This window comes from Sorex fumeus, unplaced genomic scaffold (genome assembly GCF_029834395.1).
Source record: "Sorex fumeus unplaced genomic scaffold, SorFum_2.1 ptg000001l, whole genome shotgun sequence".
Classification (NCBI taxonomy): Eukaryota; Metazoa; Chordata; class Mammalia; order Eulipotyphla; family Soricidae; genus Sorex; species Sorex fumeus.
This window is the reverse complement of record NW_026606058.1, coordinates 4207534-4230964: the sequence shown is the minus strand read 5'-3', so window position 1 is coordinate 4230964 and position 23431 is coordinate 4207534. Positions and strand designations below refer to the sequence as shown.

The 23431-nt window shown below is 47.5% G+C and overlaps 1 protein-coding gene and 1 pseudogene across 5 annotated transcripts in view; both read left to right on the top strand.

The window, feature by feature from the left end:
- The window catches only part of LOC130032669 (leucine-rich repeat-containing protein 37A3-like), a 73280-nt gene extending 67817 nt beyond the window's left edge, over positions 1-5463 (top strand). For all 5 annotated transcript variants that reach the window (XM_056124399.1, XM_056124229.1, XM_056124479.1 and 2 more), the window contains 3 exons: positions 903-1010; positions 3361-3404; positions 4973-5463. In XM_056124399.1, coding sequence (XP_055980374.1) covers positions 903-1010; positions 3361-3404; positions 4973-5312 — 492 coding nt within the window. In that variant the 3' untranslated portion in view covers positions 5313-5463. The remainder of the gene's footprint in view (positions 1-902; positions 1011-3360; positions 3405-4972) is intronic.
- A 7416-nt stretch (positions 5464-12879) lies between these two features.
- LOC130023811 (RAD52 motif-containing protein 1-like) lies at positions 12880-22958 on the top strand (annotated as a pseudogene).
- The last annotated feature ends 473 nt before the right edge of the window (positions 22959-23431 follow it).

The following is a 23431-nucleotide window of genomic DNA, read 5'->3' as shown; positions in this document are numbered from 1 at the left end:
CGGGGATTTTGTTGGTGGGTAATGTACACTGGTGGAGGGATGGGTGTTGGAGCATTGTCTGACTGAACCTGGATCACGGTCAGGAAAGCTTTGTAACTGAATCTCACGGTGACCAGGCTCAGGGGCTTCCGGGCTCTCAGGCCATGCCATGAAAGAACACAAGCAAGAAGACCAGGGTGTCTTGGCTCTCCCTCTCCTGCTGGCTCGCTCTCTTTTTTGTGGCCACACAACTTTGACTACAAGAATGATTGTCCCTGTGCTCGTTTGTAGAAAGGTAGCACTGTTCCTAGGAGAGGTAAGAAGAGGACCTAACACACCAGATAAATAAATTGTAGAAGGAAAGGCTACAGACAAGATGGCATAATAGATCTGGTGTGCTCTTTAAGAACATATTGGGGCCTAGTTCATGCCCAATTTAATCAGCTAATCAGTGACTGAATAAATAGCAGTACTCCTACATTTGAAAAAAAGAAAAAAAGAACATATTGGGGCCAAGGAGATAGTTCAAAAAGAGTCCCCATGAGTACTGAGCGAGAAGTAGCTCTGAGGACCCTGGATATGGGCTGAAAAACAAACCACCCCAAAATAAAACCACATACAAAATAAAAACCTATAGTCCACTCCTTTCAGAGGATGGGGTTTTAGACTAGTAGAAGGATAACCATTCTTTAGAACGGGCTTAAGAATCCTTCCCATCTTTCTGTCTAATTGTTCCTGGGTATTGAAGCGATAGTACAGTGGGTAAAGCACTTACTTTGCATGCCACCAACCCGAATTCTATGCCCAGCGTCCATTTTGGTCCGCCAGGAGTGATTTCCGAGTGCAGAGCCAGAGTAACCCCTCATCATCACTGAATGTGGCCCCCCCAAAAGTAATGCATGAAAATAATTTTTATTTTTCAGCTCATAAAAGTTCCAGGATATGTTGTGTACCACAATCAAAAAGCAGTCGTTGCAATAAATGTGGCTGTCGTCGTGATATTATTGGTTTTAATTTTATGTCTCATTGAGGTAAGAACAGTTCATTCAGATTTCCAGGATTTAATGGCATGATAATAGATTCAGGGGGTTCAAATGGAAAATAAAAGCCCCTTTTCCTCCTACTGATGCTTGATTTTCCTCTTCAGTCTTGAGTAATGAGGTGTGGTTGCTTCTCATATTGCAAAGATAATCCCAGGGTTTGTTGAAGGGAACTGACTCCCAAGAGGTCCCTGTGGAAATGAACCCAAATAACAAGCTTTCGAAAATTTTGAAAAGTTAAGAAGGCTAGAGATGAAACAAAAAGTAGTCTTCCTGTGCGCTGTTTGGGGACTACATCCTGTTTGTTCAGGGCCTGCCCCCAGCTCAGTGCAGAGGGGAGAGGGGGTGTCACTTCTGGTGGTGCTCAGGGGACCTTGCAGAACTAGGGATCCAGCCTGGCCCTTCTGCATGCAAAGCATGCACTCTGACCATTCAGCTCTCTTTCTGGTCACCATATAGACTCCCCCCCCCCCCCCTTTTTAAATCAAAAGGATGTCAGTGGTTTAACTTAACACTCACTGACATTCTTCTACTGATTACTTTCCTTGTTGACTGGAAGGATCAAAAGTGTAGAATCTCCACCCTCCTAGGACCTGATCCAGTGCAGTAGCTCTCATTAGGTTTAAGCACCATCTCCCTGGATGAAGTTAAAACACTGCAGCTAAGACTGGGGAGAGAGCTCCGAGGGCTACTTTTCACGCTTTGCGTGAGGGAGACCTGGGTTCCATCCTCGGCAATGCATGCCCTCCCCGCCCCCCCAAGAGCCACCAGGAGCTACCCCTAAACAGCAAATCAAGTTGTTCCTGCCTATTACTGGGTGGCTCCCAAACCAAACACACCCGCACTGCAGCCTGAGCCCGAGCTGGGCTACTCTCAAGCCTCGTAGCGTGCGGTAGTTACTCCAGGAGCTTGCCTATATCTGTCTTCTGTTCAATGACACACCACTGACTTTTCCCAGCAGGCACATTAAAAAAGTGATTTAAGGGCCAGGGAGATAAGTCCAAAGACTCAAACTTCAATTCACTTTGCATGTGGGAACCCCAGATGCTAGCCACAGTGCTCCATGGTCCCTGAGCACCACCCCAGAAGTAGGCCCCGCAAGCACCAGCTGGCAGGAAGAGCCTCAAAAAATGAACAACAGCAACGTGGGATGAAAGGGGTTCGGGATATAGGTTAGTGATGTTGCACTTGTCTTGCATGTGTGAGGCCCTGGGTTCAATCCCTGGCAGCACCACAACCACCAACAAAGAATTAGAATAAATTAGAAGCCATGGTGCTGACTGAGGAAGAGCTCTCTCAGTCTTTGGTATGTTTAAGCCGCTCCTTTGTGACGTCATCAGCAAACACAGCTCTGATTTATGCCAACCACAGTACAAGGAATTTCCTGTATGTTGTCTGGTTTAATCCTCGCAATCCTCTAAGGACGGCATTAGCATCCCTCCAATTTTGCTCTTCTTGTTGTGCTGGGTACCGACCCCATGTCTCCTGCATGCAAGGCAGGCATTCTCCCACTGAGCTACCTCCCCAGCCCTATCATCCCGCTTTCAAACATGGGGGTCACCTACAAAGTAGCCCGTGCTCCTTATTGCACTGTTCTGTTTTATCTCCTTAAGGACAAAAGCACGGAAATGCTTCAGGTATTGAAATTTCAGTCTAAGTCGCTCAAAGAGTTGACATATTGATTTAGTTATTTATTTGGGGCAACAGCCATCTGTGCTCAGGGCTTATTCCTGGCTCTGCTCTCAGGCATCACTCCAGGTGGGGCTCAGGGAACCATCTGGAGTCCTGGGATCGAATCTGCGTCAGCCACAGTCAATGCAAATGCCCCACCCACCGTATGATATCTGTAGCCCGAGGAATAACATATCTCATAGGACCTTTATTGTTTTGGGTTTTTTTGGGTAAGAATCATTGCAAATGCAACCAAGTTTTGTCTCCTGTAAGACTCGACTCTGCTTGCTGCATTGATGAGGACTCCTCACTGGGGATGCAGAGTGGTGATGGGAAAGGCATCAGACTGGTTCTTGACATTGTTTAGAAAACGTTGTGAAAAAGTATGTTTCTGTGTTTGGGTTTTGGCAGATACTTTTAATTTCCTACCTCATAGTTTTTAATTTGGATTAATGCGCTGAATTTCTCTGAAACAGTCACTAAGCTGTATTCCTAACGTGCCCCTTCAGTCATGTGCTGTAGGAGAGTCCAGGGACTATTAAACAGGAGAGAATTCCTGTTCTCAAAAAGTGATATCAGTGGGTAGATACAGCAAAGTCGATGGAATTAATAAGGTTTTAGAGAGATCGGTCACCGAGATAATCATGATCATATTTTTTTTCCAAAACAGATTTATTCTTGTAGAGCAAGACAGAGTAAAGATGGAAGATCCAGGTAAATATTAGTCTGACAATCTTTCACTTGCACTGGAGTGTCCTCCCCCTGGTTCTTGGGGACCCTGGAGCCCTTCTGTGTGCTTCTTGGCCCGTGACCTGGGCCTCCTGAGTTCAGTGTTAGTGTCTTAGGTCTCTGCAAGTCCGGGCTGCTCAGTCCCTCCTGTGGGGTGGCTGTTACCTATGCCAGCCCACCTGTGCTCAGGGAGGACATACGGAGCCAGAGGCCAGAGTTGGAGCCTCATGTCCAAAAGGCCCTTTTAACTAGCTCGAGACTACTCCAGCCTCAGTGCTCAGTGTGGTGCCAGGAATTGAACCCAGGGCCTCACACATGCAAGCCAAATACTTTACCACTGAGCCACATCCCCAACCTCTGTCTCTGTCTCTTATTAAAAGGAATAGAGGGAGAATGGAAACTACCTTGCCCTTAGGAACACACTGCTGGTGATTGGGAAAGAGCATGGTCCCTGTCCCTTGGGACCTCTCCATTGACTTGGGAGCTGCGTTTCTTGCCTCCACTCAGCACCCACGGGCTCTGTACACATGATAACACTGCCCGTAAAGTGCAAGACTGCTCTCTCCTCTCTTCACTCTCAAAACTCATCTCCGTGCCTCGGTGCGGTTCCTGCCTTTGATGCTGATACCTGTGGCTTCTTTGCTCACGGGCGATTGTCTGCAGCATGAAAACTAGTGAGCTAAAGGATTTGGCTAATTGCACACAGGCATTTACTCTGGTTCAGCATCTGGGATGAAGCAGCTAGGACGATAGAATCATCCCCCCAGCCCCAACTTCCGGTAAAGGGTGCCTGAGGGACTAAATCCAGAGGCGACCAGTTGAAAAGCTTCTGGACAGACTCTAATGCTTTCGGTGTGGTGGGTAGTTTGTTCATTGCACAGGGCATTTGCTGGGGCAACGGTGGTAACCAGAAATAAATATCCTGCCTGTTTTCCAAGCCAGGTACCTATAAAGGTCTCTCAAGAGTCTACGGGGTCCCTTTGAATGGACCCGACAAATTTCTAAAAATTGCCACAGGCATGCATGGAAACTTTGTCAAGGTGTCAGGTCCTCGTGGTTTGACTCCTCATGGTTCCAGACCAAGGTAGTTTCCAAACAAGACCAGAGACCTCCATCCTAGGAAGGATGGGAAATGGGGTGGGTTATGAATCACGTGCGTCCGTGTTTTCCTCCAAGGACCTTCTTTGGATTATTGCTGCATAGAAGTTCACTGGAACACGAGAGTCAGGTAACCACTGGGGGGAGGCGGCACTTAGGCAGGACAAGAGTGGGCCGGGGTGCAGGCTTACGCGCTCCCCTTGCCTTTTCCAGAAGGGCTTTTTCTGGCGAAGACGGCCCCTGTGGCTGAGAGACATGTGTCAGCCACTCAAGGCTACATGTAAGAAAAACATGGCACAGAAGCTCCATGACAAGGATTCCTCTGACGAGGATGAGATTTTCAATAAAGACGCAGGGTAAACCATGGCAACAGCTCCAATACCTTCCTGAAGTCAGGAAGTGATGAAGACGGGGCACGTCCCTTTCAAGAGCTGACTGTATTCTTCTTGTTCCAGGGAGCCCAGGGAAGTCATGAAGAGAGCAGCACGGACTCCTGAGGAGAAAGCAGCCAAGGAGACCAAGACAGCCAAGACTCCCAAGACCCAGGGAGCACAGGGGACACAGGCACCACAGCGCTCCCCACCACCAATTGTCCCCCTGGCACGACAGACCAGCGAGCCTCCACATGGCTCCCTAGAACCACAGAACGCAGAGTCACCACACTCCATCGGGTCTTCACAGCCCGTCGCAGCACGACAGTCCGTCAAGGCTCTGCAGACCCCTCATGTGCAGCAGATCTTCAGATCCCAGGAGATCCTGTCATCCCCGGAGATTTCAGATCAAACGGATGAGTAACAAAAGAAGTCATCACAGGCAGCCGTGGTGTTAGAGGCCCTACAGTGAACACCTCCTGCTTCATACCACCTGGACATTTTATTGTCTGAAGAGCCTCTTGGCAGTTGCTGTAAAATTCTTCTTTTTCGTATGTTAAATACATACATGCATAAGAGCAGTGATGGGCTTTCAAATTAACACGAGAGTTCATCGATCATGTAACCAATTAAGGCTGTTGGCAGGAAATGCATGACTAGAATCCTTCCCAGAGGTGGGGATGAGGTCCGCGAGGAATGGATGGGATGGGAGGAAGGGAGGCTACCCGTGTGGTCCCCTGCCAAGTGCCCTCACCGCCCGCAGTAGCCAAATGTAGACGCGGGCGCGTAGCCTGGCACTTTGGGCGCTCGGTGGTCAGTAGCTTGGGGGACATGGCACTTAAGGGGGGTGTCTGAACTGCGCCCCCCTGGGGGGGATTCAGTGGTGAGCTAGTGTGAGGGGCCGCCCCTGCTGCGTGGCCAGGGTTTCTCCTCACCTTCTCTTCCCCTGGATGGTCCTGGGGTTTGTGTGTCTGGCACTGGGGTTGGATTCCCTGGGCTGGCCACCCGCCTGGTAGGCATCAGCCAAGTCCCTGAAGGTGAGTGCTGGTGCCTCAGTCACTCCCTCCACTGCAGGGGCGGGAACCAGCCCTTCCTTCCTGGTGCTGGCCTGGGAAAGTGGAGAGTGCCACCGTGTGGTCGCAGAATGCTGTGTGAGTTTTCCTGGCACATGTTAAGGCCTGTCACCCTGTGCTCCCCCAGCTAGGACTGTTTGCTGCTCAGCCCCAACAACCACCCACTCGGGAGCACTTGGCGATTAGTCTTGTAGTTAGGGGAGTGGATAAGGAGTCCTGGGGAGGCTACTGCCAGGGTGGGTACAGGAGCCATCGAATTTGTTTCTTCTTTCTGCGCATGCCCGATCACTGAATTTTGACCATTTGGGACACTCCTGGACCCAAGGAACTGTGACATCAGAGCAGCACACACACTTGTCCCATGCGTGGTAGGTGCACATTCCCTCCACATTCTCTTGACCGGACAGCAGAGAGGTGGTTATTTCACAGCTGTGGATACGGACCCAAGGAGAACCCATCATCTCTGTGCCGCTTCTTTGAGTCTCATTCCTTCAGGCTCCTTAAGGTGCCTCCCAGATCCCCCTCCTTGAGACTGGACTCCTCAGAGATGCCAGGAAGTCCTGAGGTGCCAGGACTGGTTTTCTCCTCCTGCAGCTGTGTGTAGTGGGATGAGCTCTCCGGAGGCTCCTCTGATGATGTGTGTCTTCACTTCCCTTTCTCGCCAACTGGAGACACCTTCCCTGTCCCTCTCTGGATTTGTGTGGTGCTGGGGATCAAACCCAACCAGTGAGTGAGTCACTGGCGACAGGAGAGACAGTCATGGCAGGGAAGGGGCCGGGTCTGGCCATCCGCAGCTCACATTGTACATGTAGGGCCCAAATGCTCAGGATCTCTTGAACAGACAATGCTGGGCTTGCCAGAGGCCCCCATGCCAAAGATCAGAGGTGGACCCTTTAAGACACATGCACGAGTGAGCTCAGAGTGTGAAGTGGCATGAAAAAACTGAGGTGACAGGACTGCAGCAATAGTATAATGAGTAGTAACGCCGCTTGCACTTGCCTTGTGTCCAACTGACCCGGGTTCAATCCCCAACACAACATATGATGCCTCGCGCCCTGCCAAGAGTGATCCCTACACTCAGAGCCAGGAGTAAGCCCTGAACTCCACTGACTGTGGCCCAGATCCACGATAAATTCAGCTTTGAAAGTTCCTAAAGAACAGAGTCAGTTTCGCAGTTGCTGAGGACAGTGGCACAGAGACCAAAACCAGGCTAGTTCAGGTGGTCATCCTCAAAACGTTGTCAGTTCCTGCGGTGCCATCAGGAAAGTAAAAACACGGCCCAGGGCATACAAAGTTTGGCCAGAGCTGTAGCATAGCGGGTCGGTGTTGCCTTGCAGCACCCAACCAGGTTTGATCCTCAGCACCCCACATCTTTGAGTAACTTCTGAGCATATCCAGATGTCGCAGGGGAGGAAAAGAAAATTTCTGTACAAGCTCAGTACAGACGCACCCATCACCATCACGGTGGCCTAGTGGTGTAGTGTTTCCCACTGGTCGGTGGTGGGCCTGGGGGCAGAGGGTCAGCTGGAGCCACAGGAGTCCAAGCAGGTCTGGAGAAACGGCCCCTGTGCACAGCTGCCGGGGATGGGAAAGGGTGCAGAGTTCCTCAAAAAGATACAGAAGGCCGGGAGGAGGAGGAGCCACAGTGGGTCAGGAGCTTGCTTGGCATGCAGCTGACTAGGGTTCTGATCTTCTTCTGCCCCTCCCCCTTCCTGGCATTCTTTATGGTCCCCTGAGCCCAGCAGGAGTAATTCCTAAGTGCAGAGCCAGCCAGATGGAACCCAAAAACCCCAACGTCTGTAGGGCCGGGGGGGGCAACATTTTTATTGAGCAACTCTTGGCCCATTCCTGTCATGGGAGAAAACTGTTTGCAAATGTGGAAGCAGCCGAATGGGGCAAGAGCAAAGGCCACAGATGAGGGCAGTTGAAAGGGAGCATGGGAAGGGCCACAGGAGGCCAGAGCAGAGAGCCACAAAGGGGACCCAGGGAGTGATGAAGCCAGAACCAGTGTCTTGTCTCCTCAGGGTGAGGTGGAAGCTGCACTGTGAGGGCCGACCACTCTTTCCCTGCTTCACAGGCTGTCACCTGGAATGAGGTAGGGGCGGGGCGGGGGGGTGGGGGGGAAGCTGGCCTTCTGTGGAGTTTTCCAGAACTTGTCTCTCTCCTCACTTGGGGATTCTCCACTTTGTCCTTTGTTTTCATTCTGTGTCACTTTCTTCCCTTGCCCTTCAGAAATCAAATGGAACCAGAGCCTCGGGACTAAAGGGTTTCCAAGGGCTGCTTCCTCGTTCCCATGCAATTCCAGGCCCCTAGTTCCTGACTGTCATTCGTAAAACCAAGGAGACCCCGATGACGTTTCTATATTTGGGGGCTTATTAAAGTGCTCCTTGTACGGAGAAAGTGATCACATTTTCCTGATCGAATTTGAGTGCCTACTGCAAGCGGAGCACTCAGGGTACTAGAAGGAAGATAAAACCTGTTGTCCGCAACATGTTCATCGTGAAGTGGAGACCGTGCGAACAGCTTCACAGGGAATGGGAGAGGCAATGGACGCTGTAATTACTGGCCTGAAACAATATCAGCCTCCAGTAACTTATCCACAGCCAGTTGTGTTTTGTGGAGAGAGAAAGCTTGGGTGCAGCTTAATGATCTGGTACGGAGGCATAGAAAATAGTGGTGGGCGGAGGAAGCGTGTCAGAATGCCAATGATTTCAGGCTGCTTGGAAGAATGGACTAGAGTTCAGATCATCTTTCAAAAGTCCTGGATAGAATCTATGTCGTTCTTTTGTTTCGGGGAGAGGTATTTGGGACCACACCCAAGTGTCTGGGGCTATTCCAGAATATCTTGCTCAAGAGTGACCCGTTGGAGTGCTGGGGATACACTCCCAGTCATCAAACAAAAGGCAGAACATTAATGATTAGGGATGACTTTTTAAAAAGACATTTTTCTTTATATTTTACATACTATTCCAAGGATCAGAGTTGGGTTGACCACATGGAAGTCAAGCACCTTACCCTCTCTCCTATCTTTCTTAGCCAGGATTTTTGTTTGTTTGTTTTTGCACCACACCTGATGATGTTCGGGGGTTCCTCTTGACTGTGCACTCAGGACTCACTCCTGGCAGTGCTCAGGAGACCAAATGGGATGCTGGGGACCGAACTCAGGTCAGTCACATGCAAGGCAAGCACTCTCCCACTGTTGATTCCATTTTCTTTGGAGATGCCGGTATGGAATAAACCCATTTAAGGACAATCCAGGGCAATTTTCAGAAAAGGGACAGATGGACGCATGTCCTGCGTGTAACACGCATCAGTCCTGATAAAACTGGGGTGCGCCTTGAATCCCTCACGCTCCTACTTCGAGTTTTCTCTACAGCAGCCAGAAAATGAGAAATGATGATGTGGTAGTTTCTAGACTTGTAGATTTCCAGAACAGATAAAAACAACAACAATACAATTAAGACCATGAGCAAAGATTTTCCACTTTTAAAACAAGTTTAAGACTGAAGGGGATAAATAAAAATATCTTCCTTTTCATAAAACAATTATTAGCGTTGTAGAAAGGTCACACTTGATTAAAGGAACCAATTTTTTTCTTAGAAAAGAAGAACATTGGTTATATTATCCTTTATTTTTTGAGGGGTTTGTGTGTGGGGGGGGAACCTGGTAATGCCCAGGGGTTTCTCCTACCTCTGCACTCAGGAATTACTCCTGGTGGTCCTCAGTGGACCATATGAGATGCTAGGGATTGAACCTGGTCATCTGCATGCAAGGCAAATACTCTACCTGTTGTCCTATCGCTCTGACCCCTGAATATATTATTCTTTTTTCAAGGACCAGGCAAAATATCACAGATGGGATTTGGTGCTGTCCTGACTTTGCTGACCTGAGTTCAATTCCCAGATGCATAAATGGTCCCCTGCCCCTTCCAGGGGTTCAGTGATGCCTGAGCATAAAGCCAGGGGTCAGTTTGAGCATCACCGGGTGTGGCCCCAAAAGAACACAATTCCATCTGACACTAACATTTTTTTCCCCTTTTGAGTCACAGGGGTTATTTCTGGCTCTGCACTCAGGAATTACTCCTGATGGTGCTTGGGGGACCCTATGGGGTGCTGGGAATCTAACCCGGGTCGGCCACATACAAGGCAAACGCTCTGCCCACCGTACTGTTGCTCTAGTCCCTGACACTAACATTACAGATGGGTAGGACCTGCTTGCCTCCCAGGCCGTTGCTCCACCAAATAGCTACAGGGAAGCTAAGAATAGACTCTTGGGCACCACGAGCTCCCATGTTGGAACCACTACTTGAATCAACTCGATTCCCCAGTTTCTGCCCTGATCTCAGCTCCGACATCATCCTGGCCCCACAAACTCACCTTCATAATAGTCCAGTATCCTGTGGGGTCGGGATTGGGGTGGGGAGGAAGGAAATTGTTTTTTTTTTTTTTTAATTAGTGAGACACCATGAGGTACAGTCGTAGACTTACAAATTTTGTGCTTGGGTTTCAATTATACAATGATCAAATACCCGTTCAGGCGGGCCTAGCACTGACAAAAATTTTTATGATCTGCCTCTTCCACAAGGTCAGCGCTCCTCGTTTTCCAGTTTCACTAGGTGGTGCTCTCTGTCTGCTACCCAAAGGTCCCTGATGAACAAGAACCCGCTGCTTTCTCCAGGTCCTTGCCCAGTGTCCTTAAATTAGCTCTCTGTCTCTAATCCCGGCGACCAATGGCTCCGAGATGAGATACAACAATTTTCATACACTTTCCTTTATGGAAACCTTTTTGGATCATTCTTAGTTATTTATAGCAAGCAATACAAAATACATTTTTTAAAAAATTTTTATTAGTGAAACACCATAGTTGTAGACTTCGAAATATTTGTGCTTGGGTTTCAGTTATACAGTGATCGAGTACCCATCCCTCCACCCGTGCCGATTTTCCACCACCACTGATGCCACTATACCTCCCACCCCCCATCTCCTCGCATCCCACCCTGCCTCTGTGGCAGGGCATTCCCTTTTGTTCTCTCTCTCCTTTTGGGTGTTGTGGTTTGCAAAAGAGGCATTGAGTGGCAAACATGTTCGGTCTATGGTCTACTTTCAGCATGCATGTCCCATCCTGGGAGGATCCTCCCAACACCCTTTCTTTGGTGCTCCCTTCTCTTTCTGAGCTGCCATTTCCCCTAGCATGTGCAGCTGGCCTCCAAGCCATGGAGTAGACCTCCTGGTACTTATCTCGGCTCTTCTTGGGTGTCAGTCTCCTATTCTGTTACTTTATGTTCCCCAGATGAATGCATATTTTGGGGAAATCTCGGGCAGTGGTGGGAAAACTCACAATAAAGGTGGTGGAAAGGGGTCATGGTGGTGGAATTGGTGTTGAAATATTGAGTGTAATTAAATACTGTGAAAAACTCTTTGAGAAAAAGAAAGAAACAAAACTAGCACTCTGGAATCTTCAAGAGAGACTTGTGCTGCTGGAACCCAGCAGTGGTCGAAGGTGGGGACTTAGCACTAAGCCTCATCCACTATGGGCTGGGCGGGCCACAGTGCCCCGCCCCCAGCAGCCCCACCCCTGGGGCGAGACCCCCTGGAAAGGCGAGGGCGCATTCTGCACAGGCGCAGTGCCACGGGAGCCTGGAGAGCGCAGGCACAGTGAGGCGATACCTTTCAAAACCCTACAGGTGCGGGAGCTGAGCCCTGGCCCCGCGCCCGGCTGCATAGCATTGCCTGTGAGCTGGTCCGGAGGGCAGGCCGGGTGCTCCGGGAAAGGCGCCCCGCGAGCCCAGACTTCCCGCCGTGGGCCCGCGTCCTGCCGTGTGCCAAGGACCCTGTGGCTGTCAGCAGCCGCGACAGTTTCTCGTGCTGGACCCCGGGACCCTTGCGACGCTGCTGCAGCCCGGCTTGCAGAGTGCACAATGCTGGGGATGTGGCCCCCGCGCGAGGGTGGGGGTGTGCGGGGAGCCTGGGCCTCGGTCGCGGGTCTGTGCGGTGGGTGACCGCGGTGCCCCGCAGCATTCTCTGTCCTCAGCCTTCTGCTTTGCCTTCTGATTGCGGTGCGAGTCTTCCCCAAGGCTGTGGCCGCCCAGAGGGGGGTTCGATGTCGTGGTCACCTTTTATTCGGCGCGCGCCGCCCACGCAGCCCAACTGGCCTGCGACCTGCAGACGCTCTTCCAGTCCCCTCTGCTGAGGACGGGTCGGAACTTGGCGGGGGTCGGGGCCGCGGGAAGCATTGCTGGGCCGGGTCACCTTACACTGGCAGCTACCCACCCCACCCACCAGCTTCCCCTTGCCTTGCACAGTGTCCCCTCGTATCCGGGCAGCACGCAGCTGCTCCCCCAGGGCTGTCTGCTATAGAAATGCCCAGGCTGGTTGCAGTAAGACTAGCTGGAAGGGTCAGGGCCCAGTTCCCAGGCTCCTCTGGGCTCTGCGGGGGTCTACGTGTGCGTTTGACAGTCCTGCCAGCTGGAGGGAGTTGCGGCCAGCGTCATGGCTCTGTCTTCAGCCAACCGTTCCCAATGCCCACCCTCAGTTCCCATTTCCCACTGAAAACTTCCTTCCCTTTGCGTGCACCCTGGCCTCCAAAGCCTGGCAAACTACCCGTGACGTATTCGATATGCCAAAAACAGTAACAAGTCTCACAATTTGTTGTGACACGTTACTGGTGCCCGCTCAAGCAAATCTATGGACAACGGAGGACAGTGCTACAGTGCCATATCCATTGTAATTGATGAGTGGTACTCCCCCCACCCCTTTCTCTCACTGGCTATTAAGACCATTTCGTAGGAACAGGGATGTGACTCAGTGGCAGAGCGTAGACCTTGCATGAGTGAGGGCACCCCAGGAGGGAGGAAGATGCGTTTCATAAATGCGGTGTTGAGATTTTTATAGCATAAGATTCATTACCAGTATAGTGATAATGGCAACATCCTACAAATCAGTATGTAGTTGTGAAGGTGGTACTCTAGTTAGATCATCTCATGCACAGGCTGGGATTACTACCTTCCCTCTGAAAGTTATCCATTTCCATGAGAGGTTCTTTTATACCTTGGAGAGCACCCATAGTTCTTGTCTATTTTGGGCCTCCTGTAATACAGAAAAGTAAAGCGAATCTGAATGTAAAATGAAGGAAAGACACAAGTCATCAGAGAATTTCTTCACAGTTACCAGCAAAAAAAAAAAAAAAAAACCAACAACGAACTCTTACAAAGTTAAGGTAAAAACTACTCTCCAGGGCCTCAGAACCCTTCTTAAGTTTCAAAGTTGACAAAGCTGCGGTCACTACAGGTACAGGCTAGCCTGTGGTGTAACCATTCAACGATCAGTGTTCATTGGTCTCTCTCCTCAGGCAGCTTGAACTTGGGGAAACGAATTTTGTTCTCTTTCCTCATTCCTTGATTTATTCTCTCAACCAACTAACTATCAAGCCTTTGTGAGTAACAAACTTTTCTCGCTTCAGAGAATGAGGAAAGGATACAATATGGATCCTTTGAGCACTGAAGGTGTTTATAAACTGGTAATAGTGATAGGCACATGAGACAAATCAATAATTAATATTGCTCTGCTTTTATTTGTATTTGAATGGCTGTTCTTTTTTGTTTTGCAATGCTCAAGGCTTTCTTCTGACTCTGCACTCAGGGATCACTCCTGCTAGGCTTGGTGGCACTATATGGGGTACTGGGTGTTGAACCCAGATTGGCCATTTTCAAGGCAAAAATGCCTTACCCATTGGACTATCTCTCCACCCTTGCATTTGAATTTTTATTAATATGTTCACATAGTACATCCTGGCTGAAAGTTGAAATTGTCATTTAAGAACTAATGATGTAAGAATTCCACAGTAATGTATTTAGAGATCTAATAACAGAGGTATGTTTTTATTTTATTAGGAAGCTCTTATGCAGATGATAGTTGCTTATAAAATGGCATAACAAAAATAATAAACGAAACTGTAGTCTCCTCTAGCAGGGCTAATAATTTGCAGAGGGGAGTGCTGTAGATGAGGTCTTGCTTTGGTGGCAGGTCTCTTACCTATCTTTCAGGTTATCGTTACAGACAGGAGCTGCTAGATAGAATCTCTGAAGCAATTTACTTCTTTTGCTTATCTACAATCTTGCAGATCTTACGGCTTATGGTTTCACTTACCACCAGAAGTCAGGGACACGCTCAGATTAATCAGAGATTTTGGAAATAATGCAGAAAAGTACCACGGCTTGAGAATAATAAGTATTAGTGCTTCCTATGAACTTAATGCCTAAACTGTTTAAGGACCAAAGAAATAGGCCAGGAGTTAATGGGCTGACCTTGCTTGCTGCCAACCTGGTGCTATCCCCAGCCGCACATGATTCCCCCAACCACCACCTGGAGTGATCTCGGAGCACAGAGCTAGGAGTAACTGATTACTGCTGAGTATGGCTCTGAAACTACAGCAACCAGCAAAGTTTGTTTGATTTGCTCTTCACAGCCACTTTATGAAACTTGTACTGAGAAGTCTTGGGTGGGCTGAATTAGATCTCTGTGGGAAGTCGTTCCTAGTCTCGAGTATCTCTCTTATGTGTTTAGGTTCGTCTCAGCAGACATAAAGCAGTTCGACATTCTACACTTGCCCTAAACAGCTCCCAGTGCCAGGAACTGGCAAACTAATATTTTGGTTTCAATGGATGGTCTAAAAGGATTGTCAAGGTAGGAAGCGGAGAGAGAGTTCAAGTGCGGAACTTGTGCCCACCGTGTTCAAGGCCCTGGGTTTTCTCCTGAGTATTGCATGACTCCCAGCTGTGTGGGGTGTTACCCCAGCGGGCTCAGAGAACCTACAGACCAGATAGATGAGAGTCGTCTAAGTGAAAGTGTTGGACCACCGGTCACACCCCAGAATCTATAAGGTCTCAGTGAGTTGACGGTGGTGTCCATATTCTACAACGCTTGTGTGCTCCTTATGTGCTTGGCTGTTGTAGTTCATGGGAAGTTTTGCTTAACGTTGAAGTCACAGGTTACTTCAACGGTTGGCAAGGATTGCTGGCGTTTTATTTTTATTTCTAATTAAACATTTTAAAATCTACATTGAGATGTTCAGAAGGACCTTCAATCTAAATCTTAACAGCTTCAGGATCTTTCTGAACTTGAAGAAAGGGAAAATGAAGATATTGTGGCACCACTTCAGACGCAAAGTGTGAAGATCTTCTGTGCTTTAGAGGTGGTTTTGTCGTCCTTTAACAAGAGCAGAGCCGAGGAGACTTTGGATAAACTGGAAGGTCTCTGTGGGGACTGGAATGGGGGTGTGGGTAAGAATTCATTCATTCATTCTCTTTCTCTTTCTCTCTCTCTCTCTCTCTCATCATATTTTCAGATACATCAGAAACATCCCTCTCCTTGCTAAGCTGCTAAAGCCTTGGGCAGATGTTTTTAACAATACTTGTTTAAATCTTAGGTAGTAACTAACAGAATCATTTTTTTTGGTGGGGCCACAGGACCCGGGGACATTTCACAATTTTAGAGCTGTCTTCCTACCAAGAACCTTAGTGATATAGGGATGGGAATACTGTTTCTCCTATTTGGGGGTAACAGTCTTCTTTGTTCCAAAGAAATTTTTCAAGTATAGATCCTGTGTAATTGTCCATTATCTCACCAAAATCTTCATTTTGATAATGAAATACACTAATAAAAATGTTTTTCCCCCCAGAATCTCTGGTACTTAGGCTTAGGGTATTAAATCAAAGGCAGGGCTGTTAGTGAAAGAACTGGAACAGACTCTGGTAGGTGAATCTTAATGAGACCAGCTCATACTTGCCACTAGCAAACCTTTCTCAAGCTCCTGAAATTTATAGGTGATAGGGCAGACATTCGAATGGGTTGTCACTCCCCATGGGGGGTGCGGGCGTGCCATCTGCCCGAGGTTATCTAGTCACCATCACCAAAGCCCCTTGCACCTGCCTCGTGGCCAGAACCAAGGGGAGGCTGACCGGTTTGGCTCTGATCTGAGAAATGTACGCATCCCCTGGGAAGGGGGTCAGTGCCCATCTGCATGTATTACCTCTAGAATTACCACAGTTATTCAATTTGGTTACTCGTAGCTGCGGTATCCAGGTGGCTCGGGTCTGCTTTGAACACTATAATTTTTGCAAAGTAAAGGACTCCATGACAGACCGTTTTCACTCGGGGCACGCCAGAGAGGGGCGGGTGACGGTCCTTCCCATCCCCAGGGACCCTGCCCGGCAGCTGATCTCCACTACCCAACTGCCGCCACTCTCCAGGCCAGGCCACTTTCACATTATAAGACACTTCCTAACCATTTTCCATAATTGCCACATCATATTTGATGGGGTTCAGACAGTAGGCAACAAACCATAGAGAGAAATATATAAATATTTGCGTCTCGGAGAGCCCGGCAAGCTACCGACTGTATGCCGCCCACACAGGCAGAGCCTGGGAAAATCCCTGTGGCCTATTCGATATGCCCAAAACAGTAATGACAACAAGTCTCATTTCCCTGATCCTAAAAGAGCTCCAATCATTGGAAGAAGCTGCTAAAATCTCAGGACTGGGAGGAATAGAGACGTTACTGGCGCCCACTCGAAGAAATCGACAAACAACAGGATGACAATGATACAGTGATTATTATAAAGTAATTTTTTTATTTTTATAAAAACATATTTGATTACATTTAATATTCAATAGCCAATCCCACGACCATTACACCTTACTACCACCATATTTTGTGTGTTTCCATCCTGAACCCGAACCCCTGCCCCAAGCAGAACGGAAACAATTTATTTTGTATTGTGTGTTCTGAATCAACTGCTGAAAATGCTCCACAAATGTTTCCTTAGAGGAAAGTGTGTGAAGATTGTTCTATTTCCCCCAGGGACCATTGATTGTTCTATTTGCCCTAGGGACCATTAAGCCCTTAAATAAGAGATTATTGACATGTTGTTAATGGGTGAGCTGCACGTGTGTGTGTGTGTGTGTGTGTGTGTGTGTGTGTATAATACACACTTCTGTAAAAATATATTTCCCTCTATGATTGGTAGCCTTCTATTTTAAACCCCATCAAATGTGGTTTGCTGCTCTTGGAATATTAGTGGTGTGAGGTATGTCAAGTTCCTAGAGTAGTCTGTAGGTTTGCCCATTTGAAATACATAATCAGTGTGAGATTTGTGCACTGATCTTGACTAATTTCTCCCTTCTAGTTTACCTGTTTACGAATGTCCAGAATTGATCAGATAGCAAAAATGTATGGTAATAGCCCTGACAGAATATACTTAGCACAGAGCCTTCAAGACATAGCCTTGTGTGGTGCCTTCCCTTACTCATTAAGATCATGATGTAGTGCTCTTTTTGATTTTTTATTTTTTTTTAACTTTTTTATTTTTGGGGTTATACCCAGCGATGCTCAGGGGTTATTCCTGGTTCTGCATTCAGAAATTACTTCTGGCAGTGCTGGGAGGACCATATGAGATTCGGGGGCTCGAACCCGGGTCAGCCGCATATAAGGCAAACGCCCTAGCCTCTGTACTAGAGCTCCAGGCCCAGTTCTCTTTTTAGACTTCATAAAAATCAATGAGAAAGATTGGCGTAGTAAATCTATTTGTTTTGGTTGGATGTCGGACCATTACCTTTCCTTATGAAAAGGAAGAGGACTCAGAAGTTTGCTATTCAAAAGACCGTGTCAGATGCATTTCAGAAACTGCTCATTGTGGTTTAGGTAAGACTTTGTTGGTTTTCTTTGAAGTACTGCAGCTTTCTTACTTGACGAGCAAATAAATTGATTTTGAGAAGTCAATTATATTGAAAATAATGGAAATATAAGTACTTCCTATTCCTTTGTTTACTAGATGCTTTACAGAGTAGTCTCAAATTTGTCCTTTGTGGAATCTGTGAAAAATAATTACAGCAAATATTACCCCCAATGTATAAACGTAGAGTAGTTTAGACTGTAGAGAGAGTATTTGATCCAATTCCTCTTTCTCAATTGTTTGTCAGTAAAGCAGAAGAGTATAGTGGCTGTAAACTTCAGACTCCTCTGTTTAAGTACTAGCTCTATCCTCCATTTTTTTCTCTTTTTTCTTTTCTTGGTTTCTGGGCCACACCTGCTGATGCTTAGGGCTTCCTCCTGGCTATGTGCTCAGGAACCACTTCTAGTAGGACTCGGGGAACCACATGGGGTGCCAGGGACTAAATCTGTGTTGTCTGCATGCAGAGCGAATATTCGACCCATTGTAATAGTACTCTGGCCCTCTGTCTCATTTAGAAAATGCAACTGTAGGTCTCTAGACAGATATGTGAAGGTATTTCTAAGCCGCAATTGTCTTTTCTTTCATTTGCGTTTTGGGTCACACCCAGGGATGCTGAGGGGTTACTCCTGCCTCTGCACTCAGAAATTATCCTTGTCGGAGCTCGGGGTCCACATGGGATGCTGGGAATCGAACCCAGGTCAGCCGTGTGCAAGGCAAACACCCTCCCTGCTGTGCTATTGCTCCAGCCCCTTTAAGCTGCAATTTTCTGAAAAAAAATATACTTTTAATTTAGCTTATCTTATATTGTAAAAGTAAATACTTAACACTTACCTAGAACTGCACTCATTTGCGGAATATAAAGTAACAGAATGGGAGACTAACACCCAAGGATAGTAGAGATAGGGACCAGGAGGATTGCTCCACGGCTTGGAAGCCAGCCTCACATGCTGGGGGAAAAGGCAGCTCAGATAGAGAAGGGACCACCAAGTAAGGGATGCTTGGAGGGCCCATTCGGAATAAGAGATGTGTGCTGCAGGTAGACTACAGGCGGGACATGATGGCCACTTAATGCCTATATTGCAAACCACAACCCCCAAATGAAGAGAGAGATTAAAAGGGAATAGGCCTGCCATCAGGGGGGGCGGGGGGAGGGTAGGGGCGGTGGAGGGAGTCGTGGGAGGGATACTGGGAAGACTGGTGGTGGAGAATGGGCACTGGTGGAGGGATGGGTACTCAATCATTGTATGACTGAAACATAATCACGAACGTTTGTAAGTCTGTAACTCTATCTCACAGCGATTCAATAAAAAGAGAAAGAAAGAAAGGGGCTGGAGTGATAGCACAGTGGGTGGGGTGTTTGCCTTGCATGCAGCTGACCTGAGTTCGATTCCCAGCATCCCACATGGTCCCCTAGCACCGCCAGGAGTGGTTCCTGAGCGCAGAGCCAGGAGGAAACCCTGCATCGTTGGGTGTCACCCACAAAAACAAAAAATAAGAAAAACATTAAATAATAAAAATAAATGTTTAAAAAGACTTGCCTAGAATTTAGTAAAGGACGAAATATTCTAATTATTGCTACTGTTTTCCTACTAAGAGGAAACTTAACAGGAATCACTTCGGGGTTGGTTTTCAGCACTGACAGATTGAGTGTGAGTCTATTTAACAACCAACTATGTGTTGTGAACCTTCACAGTGATTCTGCTGGCGGTGCTTGGGGGATCCTATGGGATGCTGGGAATCAAACCCGGGTCAGCCACATTCAATGCAAACGCCCTACCCGCTGTGCTATTGCTCCAGCCCCCTATTTAAGATTTTTAAATTTTCTCCTCTTATGGAATTTTATAGTCCTATGAATATTTCCGGCTGTGCCCAAAGGAAACTGAATAATCAGTAGAGAGTCCACAAACAGTATTGCTTTCCTTGCTTTATAGCCCTGCAGTCTTAGAGACAGAAATTTTCCGTTGTCACAGACCTTATTTATTACACGAGTAGATCCTGGGTTGACTTCAGCCTTGCAGTCTGGGCAATTCTTCTAGCAAAAGAGACTTCTGTGGTCATCTGGCAAAATTTCTATCAACTATAATAACTTTTAAGAACCAATAGGGGGTTAGGGGGTTAGGAAGATGGTACCAGAGCCTTGCATATCCCTGGCACGGCATATGGTCCCCTCTAGTACCATCAGGGAGCACAGAGCCAGGAACAGTCGCTGAGTACCAGAGGGTAGGATCTGCAAACCCCAAATAAAAAGAAATGAAAGAAGCAGTGGGTTGGAGAGATAGCTCAACAGGCTGAGCACATTCTTGGCATGCAGGAAGCAGGTTTCAGTTCCAGCTCAGCACTGCATTGCCAGGAATGACTCCAAGTACTAAGTGGGTATAATCCCTGAGCACCTTTGAGAATGGCCTCAGAACAGAGAAGCAAAAGGAACCAAACTTAATGTCTGCATTGACAAGGAAAATGGTCTTATTTTATGCTTTAGAAATAAAATTATTGGATGTATAAAGGAAGTACACACTCACTATCACTGTGTACTACCTTCATAGAGAGAACATTTTAGCCAATAAGTTTGAATTGATCCTTGTTAACTTTATTTCAGAAAGTGGTAAAGTAGCTGTAGAATATCGGCCTTTTGAGGAGCTCACTGATGCCAGAACCGAACAACTACATGATTTAGTTCAAGTACGTGAAAGAAAAACTCAAGGATGACACATACAGAATGGCAGCAATTCAAAATAATGAGCAGATTTTAGAAGTGTTTAGCATGTGTAGGCGATTCTAGCATTCCCAGAAAAATATGAAACTCTCAAACTTTACTTCAGAGAATTTCTGAAGTTTCCCTGAAGTCCTGGCTCTTATTTGAAAAATGGAGAGTTCTGAGTGCCCTCTGAGTTCTGTCAGAGAAATACCTTTTCTTTTTTTTAATGTAGGAGTACTGCTATATAAATAGCAGCCACTGATTACGCTGTTTAAATTGGGCATGAACTCCACCTTACTCTTTTTCATTTTTTATAATTTCATTTATTGAATCACCATGAGAGCAGTTACAAAGCTTTCGGGTTTAAGTCTCGGTCATACAATGAAACACCCGTACCTCCACCACCAAAAACCCCAGTATACCCCATCCCACACCCTCCCCCTACCTGTGGGGCAGATGATTTCTACATTACTCTCTCTCTACTTTGATTACATTCAATATTTTGACACCAGACCTACCACTATTATTTGGGATTTTACTCCAACACTCATATCTGCCAAAAAGGCAACCGTAGACAACTTTTTTTCTATTGCTGGTTCTGAATAACATATGACGTCGCACAGCCACAGCAGTAGCTGCGCAATTTTGAAATTCCAAAATTTTAACAATTAAATCTGGAGGGATTTCTGCCAATACCTGCTGGGTTCCGAGATTTGTTCCTGAGTCTCTGGGATCATGGCCATTAAGCAGCTTCATCAGGAGCTAGAGAGGCCGTTCGTGGGAGGTGACTCGGGGTCTCGCTGGGGTGGGGAGGAAAGGGCCAGCTCCACCCCCATCCCGTGAGGCCCCATGTGTCTCCTCACTGAAGGCCCAAACCTGACTCTCCAATGGCGTCTGGAAGATGGCGGCCACCAAGCCTTCTGGGGGGAGCAGATGGAGGGACAGCACCCTTCCCCCCCTGGGGTGGCCGGGCGCCAGTAACCCAGTGCGGGGTCCAGACGCAGAAAAATGCCTTTTTGAACTCCACTTAAACAGGATCTAGGAACGTGGGGCCTTAATTGTCATTATGCTACAGCATTTGAAAAGTTACATTTTTTCCAAGTATGATATCATACCTAGAGCTCAGCATCTCATATATATCTCGTATGAACTATTTTATGAAAGAACCTTTCTGTTCAACAATTGCACAGTATTCCAAATTTGGAATTAACTTGTTAATTTCCAGGAGAACATATGAATACACTATGTGTGTATTCTAGGGATGGTGGGGGGGGGCGGCAAAATGTGTTTAATATCATTGGGAACAAATTTGGAGTTGGATATATGTAATTAACATGGCTCAAAGTCAGAAAAGTTGTTTCCAAAGTTAGGGAGTTAGGGGAAGATAAAGAGAGAAAAGGTGATTCTGTTCCTCTTGTTGAAAATCTGTTTTTTTCCTTTGTAAAATAAATTTTATTTGTGGGTAAGGTAGCGGGATTCACACTTGGTAGCGCTCAGGAATTACCCAGCCTGGCTCTTTGTTATAATCACTTGTCGAAGTGCTCGAGGGACCAGGTGATGGTAGGGATCAAATTCAAATCTTTCTTGTGCAAAGCATGTGCTCAATCTTTTGAACTATTGATCTAGTCCTGCAAAGAACTTTTTTAAATAGTTTAAATCAAACCCACCAAGAAAACTTCCAACACCTACAATTGGGTCTTAAAAGACTTAGCTTAGGAGCCTGAGACATAGTTCATCAGGCTGGAGCATGGACTGTGATGAGGGAGACCTGGGTTTGATACCTGCCACTGCATGGCCTCCTGAGCACTGTCAGGTACAGCGTCAAACACCTCCAGGTGTGGCCCCCAAAGAGACAACAATGTCCACCTTACTAAGAAAGGTGAGAAGACATTTCGTACTAATGCCAAAGAATTCAGAAAACGAACATCCATCCCTAAATGAGGCTACTCTTGGAACCAACTCCATTCGGGGCTCTCTACTCAACTAGAGAGCGGGAAGAAGCCCCTTCTCATGAAATTTATATTCTGGAAGTGTGAGATAATAAGAACTGATATGGATGAGAAGAAGGACTGTGAAAAAAGTAAAATGGGTGCTAGTTACAGTATTGCAAGAGAGCCTTGTCACTTTCTGACGTGAACATCTTAAGTGTTCCCTCCGAGTGCTAGAAGGGCAGCCCTCTAGAAAGGAGCTTGCTCCTTTTTCTCCATGAATTTATGTTGAGTTCCATGCAAGAAAGGGGGATTTCCCCAGGCCGGTGTAAAGGAGCGCATATGGCTGTTCATTCAGTTTAAGAACGGTCTCCCAGAATCACCTGTTTCTGGCCCCAGAGCCCTGCTTGAGAAAAGGTTGTGTCCCTGATTCCATGCTATCCCCTGTCTAGGAGAGTGATAAATAATCAGAGAGACTAAGAGCTTAAAGGAAATGACAACATTTGTGAACCCCCACCCATGCGAAGTAGTGCTCCTTTTGCAGGTCAACTGCCTTTCTTGGAAGCAGGATGGCCAAGGGGAGGAAGAATGTCTCTTGGATTTCAGTGGTGAGGAGGAAGCACCAAGACCACCACAGCTGGATTAGTGCTGTTGAATTCACCAGTGTTCCTTGTCTGGGGACAAGCTGCTCCTCCCCCACCCTTGGGGCTCCGCCCAAACGAGTGGGCAGTCCCAGTCCTGTTGGGTGGCAACAGTGGGAGGGGAGGCAAGGGGGGTGGGGTAGAGGACCTGATTGGATGTGTTTGGTGCCTTGGGGGAAGAAGGAAAGCCTGGGTCCTGCTGGTTTTGAGGAGCCTGCTTTGCCCAGATCCAGTAAAGGCCTCTTAAAGGCTCATAAAGATGCTGAGGGGGTGGGTTACGCGGTTGCCAAGGGCCTGTGGTTGCCAAGGGCGTGGTTGATAAGGGCATGCACGGGCAGCGCCCAGCTGCCTTAATCCTCAGGCTCAGGACACTTCCTTAGCCATGGATGTGGCAATAAAAATATTAACAATTATTTTCTTCTCTACCCATATACAGGGCGCTCCTCTCCGGGGGAGAGTCCTACCCCCAGTCCCCCTG